Here is an 18,146-nt window from a genome sequence, read left to right as displayed (position 1 = left end):
CAAAACTTCTGTTAATGGTCTCCCACAAAAGCCACAATACTTCATATGAAACGACTTAACAGTTCTGAAGATGTATGAAGTTATGCACAATCTTGGGATTAGCTATTATTGAACTTATACAATAGAGAAATTCTTATATTAGATACCAATTTAGTTCCTGAACTCATCATTTGGTAAATAAGGAATCATTGTTTTTTTTTTTTTTTTTTATGAGATAGAACTATGAACTGCATCACACAAGTTCCAAAGTAGATTTATAGAATTTGGATTTATAAAATTTAGTCTTTGTGTTCTCAGTATGGGAACATTAATGCAATTCTCTAAATCAGGTGCTCTACAATTCAGGTGCTAAATCATTGAGTCCTGTTGGAAATGAATTCCTATGGAAATTCTGTAAAGAGCGACAGGCGAGTCTCAACAGACTTACTTAAATTACGTTAAAGTCAAGGCCATCTATAGATTTTTTTTTTGGGGCACAACAAAGATTCATTATTAGCACCTAGAAGCTACATTTCTATAATATACAAACTAGTTATGTAATAACAAACAGTAAATATCACAGATATATTAAATAAATAACAGAAATATAAAAAATAAAATCAAAAAGCACAATATTACAAGCAAAATAGTAAAAATCTTAAACACATTAAAACATTAAATATTTGAATGCAGAGCACAGTCTTAAGAAACAACAAGACATTGGATAACATTGTCATATTGTTCCATATAATACTTCGATGTTAGACCCTAATTTATATTTCCAACGAAGGTGGGCGTTTCTGTTTCTGCCAAACAAAAACAAACTGTTCTTTGAAAGAGAATTGTTTATACAAACTGTCATACAATTGTTTGTACAAACAGATTAATAATTCAACAGATTTATTAATCTGTTAGTATTCATGACTCATATTTCCATTACATTGCTAAACTGCATTTTGCATTTAAAAACAATTTGATTTTAATATTTTTCTTAATGCAATAGTTGCAGGATGTTAATATTAAAAAAAAATTATTGCCACTGTAATTTAAGTGCTTTTAAATATAAAATTTGTTCATATTTTAAAAATTAAATAAATGAAAAAATTTACTGTGTATTATATAATAATATGTTAGATGCCATAACCATAATGGTTGTAGATCTTTCCAGACCAAAGTTACTCCCAAAAACTTTACAGAAATTATCAAGAATAATGAACACCTACTCTAGGCTTGCTAAGGATAGTACAGAATGAAGCCTGGTGGCTTTTCACAGCTGAACACACTGTTGCATATCAGTACATCAAGTCACTGAAATCTAAATGATGTTCAGCCCTACAGTCATCACCATTTTTCCATCATCACAGTCTAGCCATAATCATCATTACTCAGAAAGAGAAAGGAACTAAGTAGTTATACCTTAGAAGCTTTTTATCATATTTATTGAAAGAATGTGACATTGTAAAGCAACAAGTAGATGTGTGAAACACATCCTACCTGTGGGAAACAATGCATTACATCATCTTCACTAAGTAATTAAGTGACCGATAAAATTTATTTTTTGCAGGTCTGTTATAGTATAAATTATTATGATTTAAAGATGTTTATTATTTATAATATAAATAAAATAAACTTTTTTTTTAAACATTTTATTAAAAACGTTTTAGTAAAACTCATTTTATATTAACGATTAAAGATGCATATTCAGTCTCATTTTACTTTTCATGTAAATTTTTAAATATTTAAATAATGAATATTCGTAAATAAATCATGATTTTCAAGACGGGACCCTTCATTCCACCCCACTTAGATCCTCCCCACCTGTAATGTTACGATCTACCATTTCCGTTTCTCTTTTATTTTACTTAAGCTTGTGCTTAACTATAAATACCTTTTTTTTACATTATATCTTTTTGTTCTATAAAATTTATAGAGTTGTTTTCCCTTAATTTTATTCAGTAAAAAATTGTTTTTTAGTATATTTCATTGGTTGTATGTTTTTAACACTTAAAATGTAATGTTTTGCTGTTTTCTATTAAGATCTCTTCAACACTTTTTTTAACTTTATTTTTTAATAAAGTTTTGCTTTATTAGATTAACTTCTTTCTGTAAGCTTTGTGCTCTGAAGTAGAAATTAAAAGATATACTTATATCGAAAATTTTAGTAGAGGTAATTTTAAATTATCACTGCTTTTGCTTCGTTATCGAATTACAATGTTAAGAATTATTAAAAAAAATTATATTTTTGTTTGAAGTTAATTTTTTTTTACCTTCATTTTGTTGATATCATTTGTTGCCTGTGATCTGACGATCTTAAACCATCAAAATTTGTGGTCTCATTAAAAAACAAGCTTCTGATTATGTAAAGTCATCATCAGTTAACATTCTTTATAAGAAAATCAGTGGGCGATAGGAGCATACATAAGCATACATAATAAAATTAATTGAAAGCATGCCGAAGCTAATCCATAAGTTATTTAAACTAAGGGGATTTATTAATAAAATTCATCCAAAGTAATAGTTTGCCAAAGATGAAATGCTTGGAAGCTAAAATTGCTGGCCTTTTTTTACCATTTACTTATGTTTCAGGGAATTGTGCTATTTTTAAGTACGTAAAGTAATTTAAAATAATTATAATCATTCCATCGTATACTCATAAAACATACAGTAGAGGCTTGATACTTGTACAGAATATTTTTTCTGTAAGCCTGTACTTGATAGGACTATATTTAATACAAATTGGTGATTGCTTTATTATTGGTCTGCTTTAACAAAAATGAAAGTAAAACTTATTTATTAATTCTCGCTATGGCTCCATTTCTCATACTGTAACAGTGGAACATTTATTTATAGAGAAATAGATTAGTTGTTTTCAGAAAATATAACATACATTCTATAACAAGATGTTACAGAGTGCCAGAACATTGCTATTGTTATTTTTTTCTTAAAATACTTATGAATAGTATTATCTACAAAGCATAATCCTAGTTTTGTATGTTCCATAAAAGAGTAGATAAAATTTGAAAAACTTAATGTATAATTAAAAAACTAAAAAGTTATAATACTATTCATGCATAATTCATACTTTGTTGTACTTAGAGAAAAATGTTTAAGTATTTATTTTTTTAGGATCTCATGGAAACACTGTTGCCGATAGCATTTCCATCGGCTCTAACTGGTTTGAGTGATGAAGTAGATGATGTGGGTGCAGTTGCTGCATCTTCTTTAATTCCAGCGGCGTCAACGCTAGTCTCTAAATTACCTCATGAAATACCAGTTATTGTTAAATGTTTATGGGATCTTTTAGCTGACCAGGATGAATTAGCTGCTGCTTGCAATAGTTTTATGGGTTTACTAGCTGCATTACTCAATATACCTGCAACTAAAGATATGATCAGGTAATTTCATAATTATATTTTGATTCTGATAATATATATTTATTTTTTCATTTTAATTTACACAGCGCTCTTAGGAATTAAAAGATTTTATACATAAAATTGTATAAAATCAATTATTCAGTACATAGTAGTGTAACAACATTCTATTTCATTTGATATTATTGTAAGTAACAATAAATTGTAAGAGTGTGTATTTCTCATAAAAAGATACTTTGCTAAACTATTTTTTGGTTATTTTAGTAAATTATTGAGAGAATCAACTGCATGCTCATTAATAAAGCCACTAATAAATTCAGCAGCACACATACATCAGTGTAACTGTATCCAATGTTTTTAATTTTAAAGATAAATAGGAATTTTTTTATTAATCTGGAATTTTACTGTACTTTACACCCTTCAATTTCTAAGTTGCTAGATCCTGAGCATTCCAGGTGTGGCACAGCCTTGTGGTTTAAGGAAATGTTCTTCCTTATATTATTAACAATTTAGACACAAATAATATGAATTGACAATAAAATGGCATTGGGATAACAGGGGCAAAATTGATTATGTCATTATTGCACATGGATACTGCTGAAAACTATTAAATTTGGAAAAATACCAAATTCCCATGATACCTATCTAGATAATCAATCGATGAGAGAACTTGGATGAAAGAATAGATCTACCAACCAAGGACTTTAAACACCTTTGAAGATTTAGATAGTTTTACCAGACTGAAGTTTTAGAGACTGAATAGTTTGTATAAGGATGATATTGCTAAAAAACAAAAATAAAATCAGAAGATATAAATTTTATGAAGTTAGATATTTTAAGTTAAAAATTGTGTAACTTACAAATACGATATAATGTTCTTGACATTTTCTTAAGAAAATAAATAAAAATATTTCATTTGCAGGCAGTATATTTCTGTTTTTTAATAATATAAATTGTATATGTTTTTGAGGGACTTCTTTTTTATGGTAATTGTGAATTAGTAATTAAAATTATCTTTCAATTTTTATTGATTTTATACTTATTTGTTTATTTATCACTATCCTGAACCACTTCTTTATAATTTAACTAATATTTTTTGTTATTCTGTATCGTCTTAGACCTCTTTGCATTGATTGATTTCACACACTCTGTAATTTTTTATTATTTTGATTGATTTTTTTTATAAATAATGTTTTTTTTTTTTGAATTTTATTTTAGTCCAGATCAACTAGTCGTATCAAGACTGTGGCCATTTCTAATGCATAATGCTTCATCTGTCCGTCGTGCAACACTTCAAACATTATTAACATTAACGTCATCTAAAGGTACTGCATTGTTATGGGATTATAATATTTTACAAGAAGCTTTACGTTATATTTATCAAAGAGCACTTATAGAACCAAATTTGGATCTCGTGGAAAAAGTTAGTAATCTAATTTATCAATAAATTTATTTACTTTTTTAGTGGTTTAAGTTATACAATAGTGAAATTATAAAAGAGTTATTTGTAATGTTACCATCAATGGCGCAGTGTGTTTATAATGTAGCCTGAACAATTATAAATTTACAGTAAAAACTCCCCTTTAATTTCATAAATTATATTTTTCCTGTAGCCAGCATTACAGATGTTAGCTATAAAAAGTGATGAAATTTCATAACTGTTCTCTGTTCACATTCATTGCAGTACTTTCATTAAAATTTGGTTAATTTGTAAAAATCACTTTCTTTTATGCTTGCCTGTATATTTATTATGCTAAAAGTACATAATTTAGTTTAATGGGTGTACGAATATGTAAAACTTTTTAAGAACTGGATCTTATTAATTAACTGTGTATTTAATAGAACTATTGCTAACCATGGATGGAAACATTTTACTAATTTGCAAAATTGTAGTGCAGGTATTTTAGTAAGTACAAACAACTTAGAGAAACAGTTTTGAGATTTTATTGAATTAATTAGTTGTAGTTATTGAAGAGTTAGATTTTATCATATAATTCTGTAACAGTTTTGATGAATATTTTGTTAACCTCATCTTTACCTCAGATCAACACAAAAGATTAGAGCTTCTAATTATTCTGAGAGCTATACTTATTACTTTCTCTTTTTTTATATTAAGCACTTAAGCATACAAGATGTTTGGTTTCAAATAAAATGTGCTTCCTTCCGTTAGGACTACGGATGAATTCAAAGAAGAGTTTTTGCCTGTATGAAAAAATCTGTATACAACTTTTCACAACAGACTGGTGTAAAATACACATCTTGCTGTAATTATTCATGATTTAAATTTGAAAATACATCTTTTATCAACTCTTTCTATTTAGCCTCCAGAACCACCATAAGGTATTACTATAGAGGATGATATGTATGAATGTAAATGAAGTGAAGTCTTGTATAGTCTCAGGTCAACCATTCCTGAGATGTGTGGTTAATTGAAACCCAACCACCAAAGAACACCAGTATCCTCGATCTAGTGTTCAAATCCGTATTAAATTAACTGCCTTTACTAGAATTTGAATCTTAGAACCCTCGACTTCAAAATCAGCTGATTTGTGATGATGAGTTAACCACTAGATCAGCCCGGTGGACTTATCTTGTATCAACTGTCAACAACTAAAGAAAACATACAAACCAAAATGTCTTAATTAATGGAACTAGCTTCTCAAAAACATTATTGATAAACAGATAAACCTGATGCTATATTTCACATCAGACAAAGCATGATTTCATTTACCTGGGCATTTTAATTCACTAGCATGCATTTCTACAGTTTTTACAAAAGAACAAACTGTCATAAGCATGGCATCTTTGTTCCTCATATATATGTAGTTGCGATTTTTTTCCTTCGGGGCTATTTGAAGTATTGAGTTTATGAAAGATCCTCGTACTGTCAATGAACTGAAGATGGAACATTCAGCAAGAAGTCGATGCCATTGACAAAGTTTTGTGTCTGATGATTCTCAATATGATCATTTTTTCACAAAAGTACATTACTGTTTAGGGCACTCGCTTCAAATATCCTTTGTAAAAATAAGATGTATATCTAACTTTTGTTAATGTAAATACAGAATTTAATTGATTTTACAATTTTATTTTTGTTATTTCATTTATAAAATATTATATGTTGCAACTCTTTTAATCTGTAGCCATTTCGTTTTAAGTTGCTCACCTTGTATGTGTTTTATTAAAAACATATTTTTTAGAAATTAAGATGTACGAGGGCTATTTTTTAAGTAAAGTCTGATCAGCTGTAGCTATGTAAATTTTGCATGACTGTTGAAAAGCGCATGCACCAGGCTCTCAGCATACCTTGTGGAAATGCAGATGCCATTTGCAGTTATAGCATCACTGTGTATGGTTGTGTTGTAAAGTTAAAATATTTCAAATAATTAAGTGGCCTGCAGCCCCTTTCAGTAGCAGACATTCATCACCAAATATGTGAGGCTTATGGGCCTCACATATCTATACATGAGCTACATCAAAGTGCATAAATGGGTAAAACTGTTCAAGGATGGGTGGAATAATGTCCATGATGAACTGCGATCAGCCCAATTTGGTGCATGAAGTTGACACAAAAATTCATGAAGCGATTCACAATTTCGTCTTTGTCGGTGACATTCTCAAACGTTTCAATGTCAGTGCTATATTATTATTGAAATCTTGCAGTTCAAAAAACTGTGCTCATGATTGGTTCCCAGGCTGCTCTCTGAAGAACACCAAAAAAAGGTGAATAGATAGTGCTTTAACACTTTTGATCCAGTACAGTGAGGAAAGAGTTGAACTTTTGAACCACATTGTCATAGGAGACGCGCCATGGGTTTCTCACATCACTCCAGCATCAAAGTGGCAGTCAGTGGAATGGCAACACAACATCTCCAGTCAAAGTGAAAGCTAAACAGACAATGTCAACACGCAAGATTATGGCAACAGTGTTTTGGGATAGACTAGATGCCCTGTTATTTGATTTTACGCCCAAAGGACAACAATAAACTTAGCTGTGTATTGTGAGACATTGACGAAGCTTTGGCATGCCATACATAAAAAGCAAAGTGGCCTACTGTCATCTGGAGTTTTGTTGTTGCCTGATAATGCATGTCACATTCTACTGCACAAACTCTAGAGTTAATCAGATCTTTTGGATGGGATCAAATAGATTACCCACCGAACAGCCCGGATCTTGTGTTAAAGAGTTATTACCTTTTCTGCTACCTGAAGGAGTTTCTCGGCAGTCAGAGGTGACACCGGTGAAGAAGTGAAAACAACCGTTGAAAAATGGTTGTCTTCACAGGTTGCGATGACATGGGCATAAACAGTTTAGTAAAACGCTATGATAAATGTTTAAACAAACGAGGTAACTATGTAGAAAGGTAGTAATGTAAAGTGTAAAGATTGAGTGAAATAAAAAACGTTTTTTGACAATCTTTAGTAGTTTTGTTTTATTAAAAACACAGACCTTACTTAAAAAATAGCCCTCGCATATCAGTTTCTTATATCAGTGGTAAGCAAACCTTTCTGTATTTTATTTCTTTTTAAATATATTTTAATCATACATTTTAATGAAGCTGAAGCACAATATGAAAAAAGAGAAAGTAATAATAATAATATTAACCAGTAAAGTACTAAACTTACTTAACCATTAAAGTATTATCTGCAGAACTAATTTTACCACCTTAAAATTAGTTCTGCAGATAATTATATTCTACTACTAGGATGTAATTTGCTAGGTTATTTATTTTATGGTTTTATTTGAAGTGGGTTACTGCTAAGTTCTTAGGTTTTTCCGTAGTTTTATTATGAAAGATTTAGCTACTAAAAAATAAAGCTTTATTAAAATTACTAATTTATTTTTATATTAATTATTCTCAGTCTGTTTATTTATTTTGTTTTTTTCAGGTATGGAATAATCTGGTTGTTAATAGTAAACTGGATAATTTATTAATGGCATCTTGTCCATTTGTTAGTACATGGTTATGTCTAGCCATGCAGCCATTTAAAATACCATATGATCCATCTTTACTTATTCATGCAAAAACCACTGCCAGGGTAAGTGTAATAATTTTAGCTATACCTTGAAAAAATGTTAAAATATCATTCTTAAATTTCTTAATAAAAGGTTATGTTTATGACAAATTACAAATTTTAATTTATTTTTCAGGATCAAAAAGTTAGAAATCGTAATAAAACATTTCATACTTTAGAAACAGTTGGTCTCACACCAAACTGTGAGATTAAACATTTCATTGGTGGTTCTGAAACAACTCCAATTGCAATACGAGAAAAAAATGCTGTTTTAGCTAGATGTATGGCTTCAAGAATGCATGGTTAGTTCACTTAAATAATTATTTGTTTTCTATTGGTTATAAGCATGACCAGTAATTCTTAAATAGAACTATTCATAAATATAAGCTTATTCTTAAATACGATTGTTGTTGTTATTATTATTACTATTATTATTAAGACTAGTTTTTTCCATTTTGCTGTGTCATGATAAAATGATTGTATGAATGACAATCACTTTCATAGGTACTGCAAAAAATATTAGATGGCTTAATTCTTAGAATAATGAAAAGGGAAATGCAGAAAAATCATGCCTTAAAGAAATTAAAATAGTTTTAATACAAAATTAAGATTATATGTTTAATATTATATGAAATTTAAACCACCAAAACACAGTAAATAGATAAGTTAAACTTACCACATTAATCCAACAATTGATCTTCGCAGAATCCCACATCTTCAGCTGGTATTTAATTCTATAATTACATTAAAAATAAATTGTTGTAAATTTTGAATTTATGAGAAGCAGACTTTCTATATTTATCCATAATAATTTCAAATTTTATAAAACAGTAACATTTTTGACAAAAATGTCATTTATTGATGTGAAATATGGGCACTTAAGAAAAGGAAAGGTTGCATGGTATTTGAAATGTGGGCCTGGAGAAGATTAATAATACAAGCAAAATGAAAAATTAAGAAATAATGGGTAGAAAAAACTTCAGAATATGAATGCTTAACTGGCTGAGACATATGTTTAGAGAAGAAGAATTGATTAAAACAGTCACTAAAAGGATCATCAGGGTAGAAGGTATAAAAAAGAAAGGCCAACAAATAGTAAAAATTTTATCTAAAAGGAAATTGTAACTGTTATGGTAGAAGGAACCTGCCTCAAGGAGATTATTATGATAATGAAAGCCACACTTAAGCTACACTGCAAAAGAAATTTTCTACCTGCATTTATGAAATAAAACAAATGGTTAAAAACTATAAAATTATACAATCTTGCTATGAGTGTCAAATTTAAAAATCTGCATTGTAAAATAGCATTGAATTGTTAAAGTAGACGTATTACACTGTTTTATTTTTGAGTTTCTGTTGTATAAATATAGATAGAAATTTTTTTTAATGCTTCCTAGTTTTTCCTTTTTCTTTCATTTTTGTTTTTAAGTAAATAACAAACAGAAACTTCAGCCATGCAACTTGTAAGAAGTATAAAATGACTGTTAGATTCCTTCTTTAAGAATTTATTTTTCCTTTTAAATAATTTTCTTCAAATTTTAATTTGTTTTTATTGAGGACATATTTTACGGTTTGTTTTTTTCTTCTGCAGGTAAAAAACTGATTCTGTGTAGAATCTGTTTAACAAAATTTGATCATTGGTCACTTCTATAGAAATCACTGCCTTATGGTAGTATGTGAATTATATAAAATTACTTACATAAAAAATTATGAAAATAGACAGTATATGAAATATGTGGCTAAAGGTATGCTTTACAAAGAATTGCACCCCAAAAAAAATCAACATATGAAAGTTATAATTTAAAAAAAAAAAGATTTGTTACTGCCTGAATTAAAAATTTAGTGTATACTTGGCCCAGCCAATGTATGAGCTTGTGATGTCACAAGCAGCATGTGTATTACTACTCGGCCTGAAAACATCAACTCCCTCATATGAAATTGAAGTATTACTTATTATCATACGTACTCTTAATAACTATCAGATAGATAGTTTCAGTTTTACACCATTTGAAACTAACTCTTTCAAAATAACAGCTAAAGTTGCCTTTAAAATCAATAGATGACTGAAGTTCTTGCTTTATTTTTTTTAAAGTACGTAATTCATTCTTCTTTGAATGAAATCCATTAACTGTTTTTTTAACTACACCTAAATCAAAACTGTCCAGTCCACTGACAGGTTTCAAATGTCGTTTATATTTTTTTGGCTTGCTAAAAGAACATGATTGAGATGTTGACTGAAGAATCATGTCTTTTTTTTCTCTTCAGAGTTTTTGAACCTGTGTTCTTGATATCTCACAAGCAGCAGCAGTTCTTTCTTTGCATTTTTGAATGCCAATTATATGTTTGTCATCAATTAATTTACCTACTTTTAGAGCTTCTGTTTTCATAAAATCATAAATGTTATTGATAATTTCATGTATTTGACTCCAAAGTTTTTTTTTCTTAACCGCAGATTTAAATTCTGCCATAACAAACTGCACTAACTCATGTATAAAAATAAAACAAAAAATAATATATTACAAAAAAATTCGAAAAAAATGAATAATTATAAAATATTATGACTCCACAAAAACACTATCTGAATACCTTCACTGAACACAATATAAACTGGACTAAAGTGTGTTTCTTTATACAAACATTGTGTACTATGAATGGTGGATCTAAGTGTAATCGTGATGAAAGACATCATTTCTAACTGCATGTTTAAATTTTTGTAGGCCTGTACATAATATCAATCAGAGCATTAGTCATTCGTTAAGGAATTGTTATTGTTTACAGGATTGAGTCATTAAGCATTTTTATACATGTAATCAACTCAAGTGGAAAGAATTGAACACGCAACAAAAATGTATTGCTTGAGCCCCTGTATTGTTTGCAAATCAAAAAATGAAATAAAATTAATTGCGTGTCAAAATAAAGTTTTGGAAAACAATAGTATAATCAGATGTCAGTACATGAAATCACAAGCTCGTAGATTCACTGGGGCAACTATAAAGCCAGATTTTTTAGTAGTTTCTGATTTATTTTGTATTAACAATTTGCTCAGCCAAGATCAGATTAAAACTAAAGTTGAAATTAAACATTTACTTGCATTTGATTAAATTATATATATTTATTTTGTTACATTTTTTTTATCTAAATATTTATTGTGTTGCAGGTCTTCTTTCATGTTATATTGTTAAGCCAGCTCCTGGTGTTATATATACTCCTAATATGGATGCACCAATAGATTGTTATGTAAAAGTACTTCTAGCACATCTTAATTCAAAATCAGCTTTGCAAAGAATGGTAACCGGTTTAGTTATCACAGAATGGGGTCGTCTTGAACGTCCTGTACCGTGTCCTGATTCTCTTACATCTCGTTTACATTGCACATTAAATGAAAATGTTTACTTTGATGAGATATCAGTTTCATTTATACGTTTACTCCAAGAGGCTAAAGATTTTGTAGCTATGCTTAAACATTATAAGATTCCATTTGATAAGGATTTATTTGAAAAGGTAAATCTAAGTTTTTTTTATTATTAATTATTTGAGTGTTTTGATGCTATTTTATTCTTATTTGTTGTTTTGTGTTAATCTTTTAATTTCAATGTAATTACTATGTTCTCATCATGAACCATCCGTTACATTTATTCATACATTTGCTTTTTTACCTTTTTTTACTATATTTTTTTACCCTTTATTCAAATATAAATATATATTATAAATAAACTAAAACTGTAGATTTTAATAAATAGCTCTATCTGTTACATCTTAAATCCAGTTCATTTCATAACTTTTTAACTTCTGATTTTCAACATTCTTCTGTAACATTAACATCACAAGCATATTATTTTCTTTTCTGATAATTTCCCAGTTATCAATGTTTTATTACCAAGAAGTGTTACAAATATTTCTAATATATTAAAAATTAACTATATTAAAATTAATAGTAATAAAAATTTGACTTTTTTAAATTGCATGCTTTAATAAATAAAGTATTCATGATTTACTGCTCTACCTCTTCACAGTTGTTGGTACAAAAAATAATGAGTACAACAGTATTGTGGATTCAACATGCAGGAAGAAACTATCTTACCTGCAGTTCAAGTCTAACAACAAACATGATTAACTTTGTTTAAGAACAAATTAATTATGACTGTTTTTAAGATTGTAATATTAAACCGGTTCTCTCATCAACCTATAATTATTTAGTAATCATAAAATTGCTTTACTGATAAGATTTGAAAACCCCAGTCTGAATTAGTTTTAGCCATGCCTATGAATACTTTGTTTCCATTTTCTTTCTTCATTTTAGTTTTTGTTAGGCCATATTAAATTTTATAAAAGAAGTTTTTAATGAATTGTTATTTAAATGGAGATGTTGTTAGATCTAAGGAAATATACCATTAAAACTAGTTCAGAGTTGTAAAACGTTTTCGTACAGAACTGTTTAAAAAAAAACATAACTCTTGTATACAAGAAACTATTCATCTACAAGAAAAATGAAACAAATTGTCTAATTGTCCTGGTAATATTAAGTATTTACTTTAGCAAATCCTTCAAAAAAGTGTAATTTGTTCTTTAGTAAATTCATCTTTGGATATGGTACAAGTTTCAGTAATTTTCATGGGGAAAATGTATAAACTTCATTTAAGTTGAAATTAGTAATTAAAAATAAACTTGTGTAGATTTTCAGAAGAAATATATTATAATGATTAAGTGTACTCAATCTCGAGGTAAGTAATGAAAGAAAAAGAAGGAACCCTAATCTCAAAACAAAAGCTGTAATATATGGCAAACCATGGATACCAGTCACATGTTGCACAGGAGATTACTGTTCACCAAATAATCATGAGTTAAGATAGTAAATTATTTATTAAATATAATTATGGTAAAAGCTGAGGTGTGGATTAAATTTACAGTTAACATCTATAGGAATTAGACCTATATTCATATAAAAGTATTCATATGACCTATATTCATATAAAAGTTTAAAAACCAATTGAATATGTTAATTAATATTCAAATAGTCTCATGAAGAAATTGGAAGAATTTCAGAACCTATTTTACAAATGTGAAAAAAGGAAAAAATATCATATGAACATGGGAATGAAAACATTGTATTTCCGGATTCAGCTCTGATTTCTGATGAACAGTTAAATGAAGCCAAACTGAAATTCTTGAAATATAAATTTGATTATTTCATATATTTTTTTATATAAAAATTGTTGTTATATGTTTAAAATTACACTTATCAAAAAACATCTTTCATAAAATAAAAATAAAAAATCAGGAATTCTGTCATACTTCTAGAGAAAAATTGTAAATGTTAAGATTCAGTTGGTAAAGTTAATGTTGCATTTAAATAAGTATTTCTCATTTTATAATTTTTTGTTTCAGGTTCTAACATTAGAACAAATTCAACAATTGAGTGGACCAGCTTCACAACAATTACTTTCAAGTTGTAAATTAAAACCTAAAGTAGCTGAAAGTTTAGAAAGTAGAAGAAAATCGATACAAGGATCTGTATCACAGACAAGTTCTGATCAACAGCTATTAACAGTATCTACACAAGCAGCATTAGCTGGTGCTACATTAATGTTAAGATGTTTACCTGAAAAATTAAATCCAGTTATTAAACCACTTATGGAATCAATTAAACGTGAAGAAAATCAAGAATTACAATTATTTGCTGCTAAAAATTTAGCTGAATTAATGTTACTATGTGTCGAAAGAAATCCGTGTCCGAATAATAAAATTATTGCTAATCTATGTACATTCCTACGTCCCGATCCAGAATTTACACCAAAAATATTTAAAAAAGTGGATGGTGAATGTTCAAGTAGTAACGATTCCTCAAAACCTACTAATAATTCTGCTAATACCAGTAGTGTTAATAGTCATAGTAATTCATTAAGTTTTTTCAATAATACAGATAATTATAACGGTATATTAACGCTTCTTAATCAACAAAAATCAGCAGAGAAAGCAGCTTTTCGAAGAGCTAATTCAACTGGGGGAAGAGGTCCTGGTAGACCACCAATTACTGATATTCCAATCGAAGAATTATTTGGACCAGAAGATGATACACAAAAATTGAATAAAACCCAAAGAACTGGTGCAACATATGCTTTTACAACTATTGCATCTCATTTTGGTGCAAATTTACCAACTAAGCTGCCTAAGTTATGGGAAATAATTATTGAACATCTACAAGAAGTGGTCAAAAATAATAATTTTGGTAATTTTTTTTTTTTACTTTATTAACCTTAGTCGTTTGTTTATACTGTAATTAATAACTTTTTAAATGTGTCTTAATCTGTTGTAGTTTGAAAAAATATAAATGAAATAAAAAACTAATCATTCAGCATGAACTTTTATTAATTCATGATCCAAAGAATGATTTTAGTCTTTTTATAATGATTTAGAGTAAAAATTGTTTTTAAAAAATAATTAGCTTTAATAAAAATCAATTTTGTTAGTTTTTGCATTTTTCTGGCTAAGTATTCAATTAACAAAAAAATACTACCTGAGCAAACAGTATTTTTTAAGATTCCTTTTCTTATAGTGCCAGTTATTTACTTTTATTATTTTTAAGCTGATTATTGTAGTTGTTATAAGGTTGAAAGCAGTTGACTGTTAATCTTTACAGTTAGTTTACATTTGTTTGATTTATTTTTTATTTATTTATTTTTTTAAATAATGTTTTCATAATTTGTAAGTTAAGTTAATGGAACAGCTATTGGTGTAATAATAGACTTTCTGATTTCTAAATTATTTATTTTTTAGTTTTGAGAATTGGAAAATTTTAATTTAGATTAATTTTAAACTCAAGTTTAAAGCTTAACATCTTAAAATGTTTTGATAGATTTTTAAAGAATCAAAACACTATTGTTTCTCACTGATGGCTGTTGTATGTGTATATTGTACTCACCATGCTATCTTTATAATAAGAACGTCTTTGTGACCTGTCATTAAATTAGATATTTTGTTATTAGCTAATTTTGGTATCATTGCCTATCTTTTCCACATTTTATTCAACCAATAGATTTAAAAAATATTTTATAAAAAAGCATTCAGTTTAATTGCCTAAACATGTCAATTCATTAATCTAATTCCATATTGAGTTTTTTTTTGGTTTAAAAGTTCTCATCAGTTCTGTCCACAGAAAAACTTACAAAGTAAGAATTTTGTATCCGAATTTGCATCTGCAACATGATTTATGCTGTAGCAGATTATAGTTGTGATCAAAGAAATAGTTCATGTATTATGTATCATCAGATTATTAAAATAGTTTCTTTTACACCAATAACTGTTAAACTGATTTCTAAATGTGTTTGGAATATAGTTAATTGCAATATATATTTTCTTATTATTTATACTTGAGTTATATATATTCTTGTTATGTTCCCCCCACAATGATGAATTAAGTTTATCAGTATTTAATTATATCACCTATAAAATAATAAATAAAGTGTAGGAAGAAAGAAATGTAGGAAGCTACAGGAATAAGATTTATTAGACAAATTAAGGATATTCCTGATTACATTATTTGAAGAACAATGACATTCTCATTTGTTACTAGTGGTACAAATTATTCCCTTCAGAGTAGTCCGCAAGAGATGTGACATACTCAAATGTTTATTCCAAACCTCAATATCTGTAGAAAGCATTTTTTTGGTATTGTCTTAAGTTTACTTAAGACAATATTAATTATTGTTCATATCATCTATCATCATAAATCATCCTTTTAATAAGAACAGGAAAACATTGAAGAGTGCCATCTCTGGAGATATGAAGTCTACAGCTTCAGTATGGTGTTATTTTAACTAAGTAATCATAAATTAATAGTAAAGTGTGAGCTGGACTATTATCATGGTGCAAAAGTCAAGAATGTTTCACCCATATCTGTGATTGTATTCTTCAGATTGCCTCTTATAAATAGCATAAAACTACTTAGTAATACTGTTTGATTGTACAATCTTGTCTCTGTCTTGGTTCTTCAAGAAGCTTCCATCAGGATGATTGGTCTTTGTGTCAAATCATAGCTCTGTACCCCCATCTCATCACCTATTTGACGTGTTTAAATAATTTTGAGTTATCAGCAATATTAGCTAATAAATATGCTGCAGTGTTACTTTTGTTGAAAATTCTCCCACACAAACTGTAAAAGATTCTCTTTTCTAATGGTGATTCGATTATTATTGATTGTACTTTATTTTGTCAATATTTTCATCAGTTGTCAGTTTATTAGGACATTAACTCTTGTTTTCAGTCTTCTTGAAATCGTTTGTACCATTCATAAATTTGAACTATGCAACTACAATGGTTGAAAATATTGATATACATTATAGACAATGCTGCCATCATGTGGGAAAAACATGAATTCATTCATAAAGACATAACATACAGAATTAAAAAATTTCCTTTTTTGTCACATGCTTATGTACCATAAAAGAATAAAAAATCATGAATAGTATGCCTAGAAGCATAAAATATTGATTAGTGTTGTTTCATAATATTAAATTTAATGAATTTAAAAAAAATTCATTAAACCAGAGGCATGTTTTAAAAAACATGCCTCTGGTTTTAAATTTATAATACAACCATCTACACTACAATTATAATTTATAATACTACTTAGAAAATACACTTCACTTTTATTAATGCACTCTTGCTCTATATTTATATACATGTTTATAATTTTTTCAATTTACAGCTATGCGCCATAAAACTCTTGACTAAAAAGTGTTGTACAGTTAATGTGGTTAAAAAAAGTTGAAGATGATTGTTGCAGTTGAAAATTAGTAATTATTCTGTTGAAAACTGTGATACTAAAAGCAATGTATAGTTTTCTGTGTCTTTTAATTTATTATTCCTTACAGTACTATGAATTCAACATTGTTGTGTTTTAACCGTGGTTTTTATTGTAATAAAAAAGATATTTTGCCATTCAAAACAATGTATAAAGTTAAATCAGTCATTGGTAAACTAGAAAATAATATTGAATATAATATATATTAAAAAAATATTGTATATATAAAGAAGATCTCAAGATTACTGATATAAATAAAACTTGGAAGAAATGAGAATAATACAAAAAAATGTTTACAGCCATTCTGTAAAGATTGCAAAAAAGTAGTCATGAAGCTTTTTAAGAATTCAATGTGAATGAGAAAAAACAAGACAAAGAATAACACATTAGAGTTAGATTAGGTTGTGAGGATGTAATACATTTAAAAAATATATATTATGAGCTCTTCAAAGACTTCTGTCACTCAGTCATCTACTGTTTATAAAAAAATTAAAAGCATTGCCAAACATTTTTATTTGATATTTTAAAAACTTAGACTAGACAATATAAAATAATCACACATTTATTTCTTTTTGCATAAAATTAATGTCCTGTGCAGAAGAAGCGCACTATAATCCAGTAATATTTTTAATTTTGGTATCATAATAAAATTTTCAGCTTTTTTAGTTTAATCTTTTTTATTAATGTATTTTTATTTTTTTGCAGATAATCTTTCAACTTTTGATAGTGATACAGTTGCTGAAGATTTAGTTGGTACATTACAAGTTTTAGAAATTACATCACCAGCCATTCATAAATCTCTTTTACCTCAGGTCAAATTTTATATTATGCTTTTAAATCTTTTTTGTGGATGATACAATTCCGTAAACTTATCCTGTAGTATGATTGAAATTTAGCTGTATTTCATGTGTCCAAGTTTTACAAATTACAATTGACAGCCGCTTGACTGTGCGCCACATTCTTGTGGATTACATAAGTTA

The 18,146-nt window shown here is 28.0% G+C and overlaps 1 protein-coding gene across 8 annotated transcripts in view; it reads left to right on the top strand.

The window, feature by feature from the left end:
- The window catches only part of LOC142317691 (TATA-binding protein-associated factor 172-like), a 143,208-nt gene that overhangs the window by 91,785 nt on the left and 33,277 nt on the right, over window positions 1-18,146 (top strand). For all 8 annotated transcript variants that reach the window (XR_012754769.1, XR_012754772.1, XR_012754768.1 and 5 more), the window contains 7 exons: window positions 3,106-3,374; window positions 4,569-4,773; window positions 8,241-8,390; window positions 8,503-8,668; window positions 11,524-11,867; window positions 13,752-14,592; window positions 17,872-17,978. Coding sequence is in view for 1 of the 8 variants with exons in the window: in XM_075354252.1 (XP_075210367.1) it covers window positions 3,106-3,374; window positions 4,569-4,773; window positions 8,241-8,390; window positions 8,503-8,668; window positions 11,524-11,867; window positions 13,752-14,592; window positions 17,872-17,978 (2,082 nt within the window). In the remaining 7 variants the exon portion in view is untranslated. The remainder of the gene's footprint in view (window positions 1-3,105; window positions 3,375-4,568; window positions 4,774-8,240; window positions 8,391-8,502; window positions 8,669-11,523; window positions 11,868-13,751; window positions 14,593-17,871; window positions 17,979-18,146) is intronic.

The sequence above is a fragment of the Lycorma delicatula genome, chromosome 1, assembly GCF_047948215.1.
Source record: "Lycorma delicatula isolate Av1 chromosome 1, ASM4794821v1, whole genome shotgun sequence".
Classification (NCBI taxonomy): domain Eukaryota; kingdom Metazoa; phylum Arthropoda; class Insecta; order Hemiptera; family Fulgoridae; genus Lycorma; species Lycorma delicatula.
The sequence above is the reverse complement of the archived record's forward strand: the minus strand, read 5'-3'. Positions and strand labels throughout refer to the sequence as shown.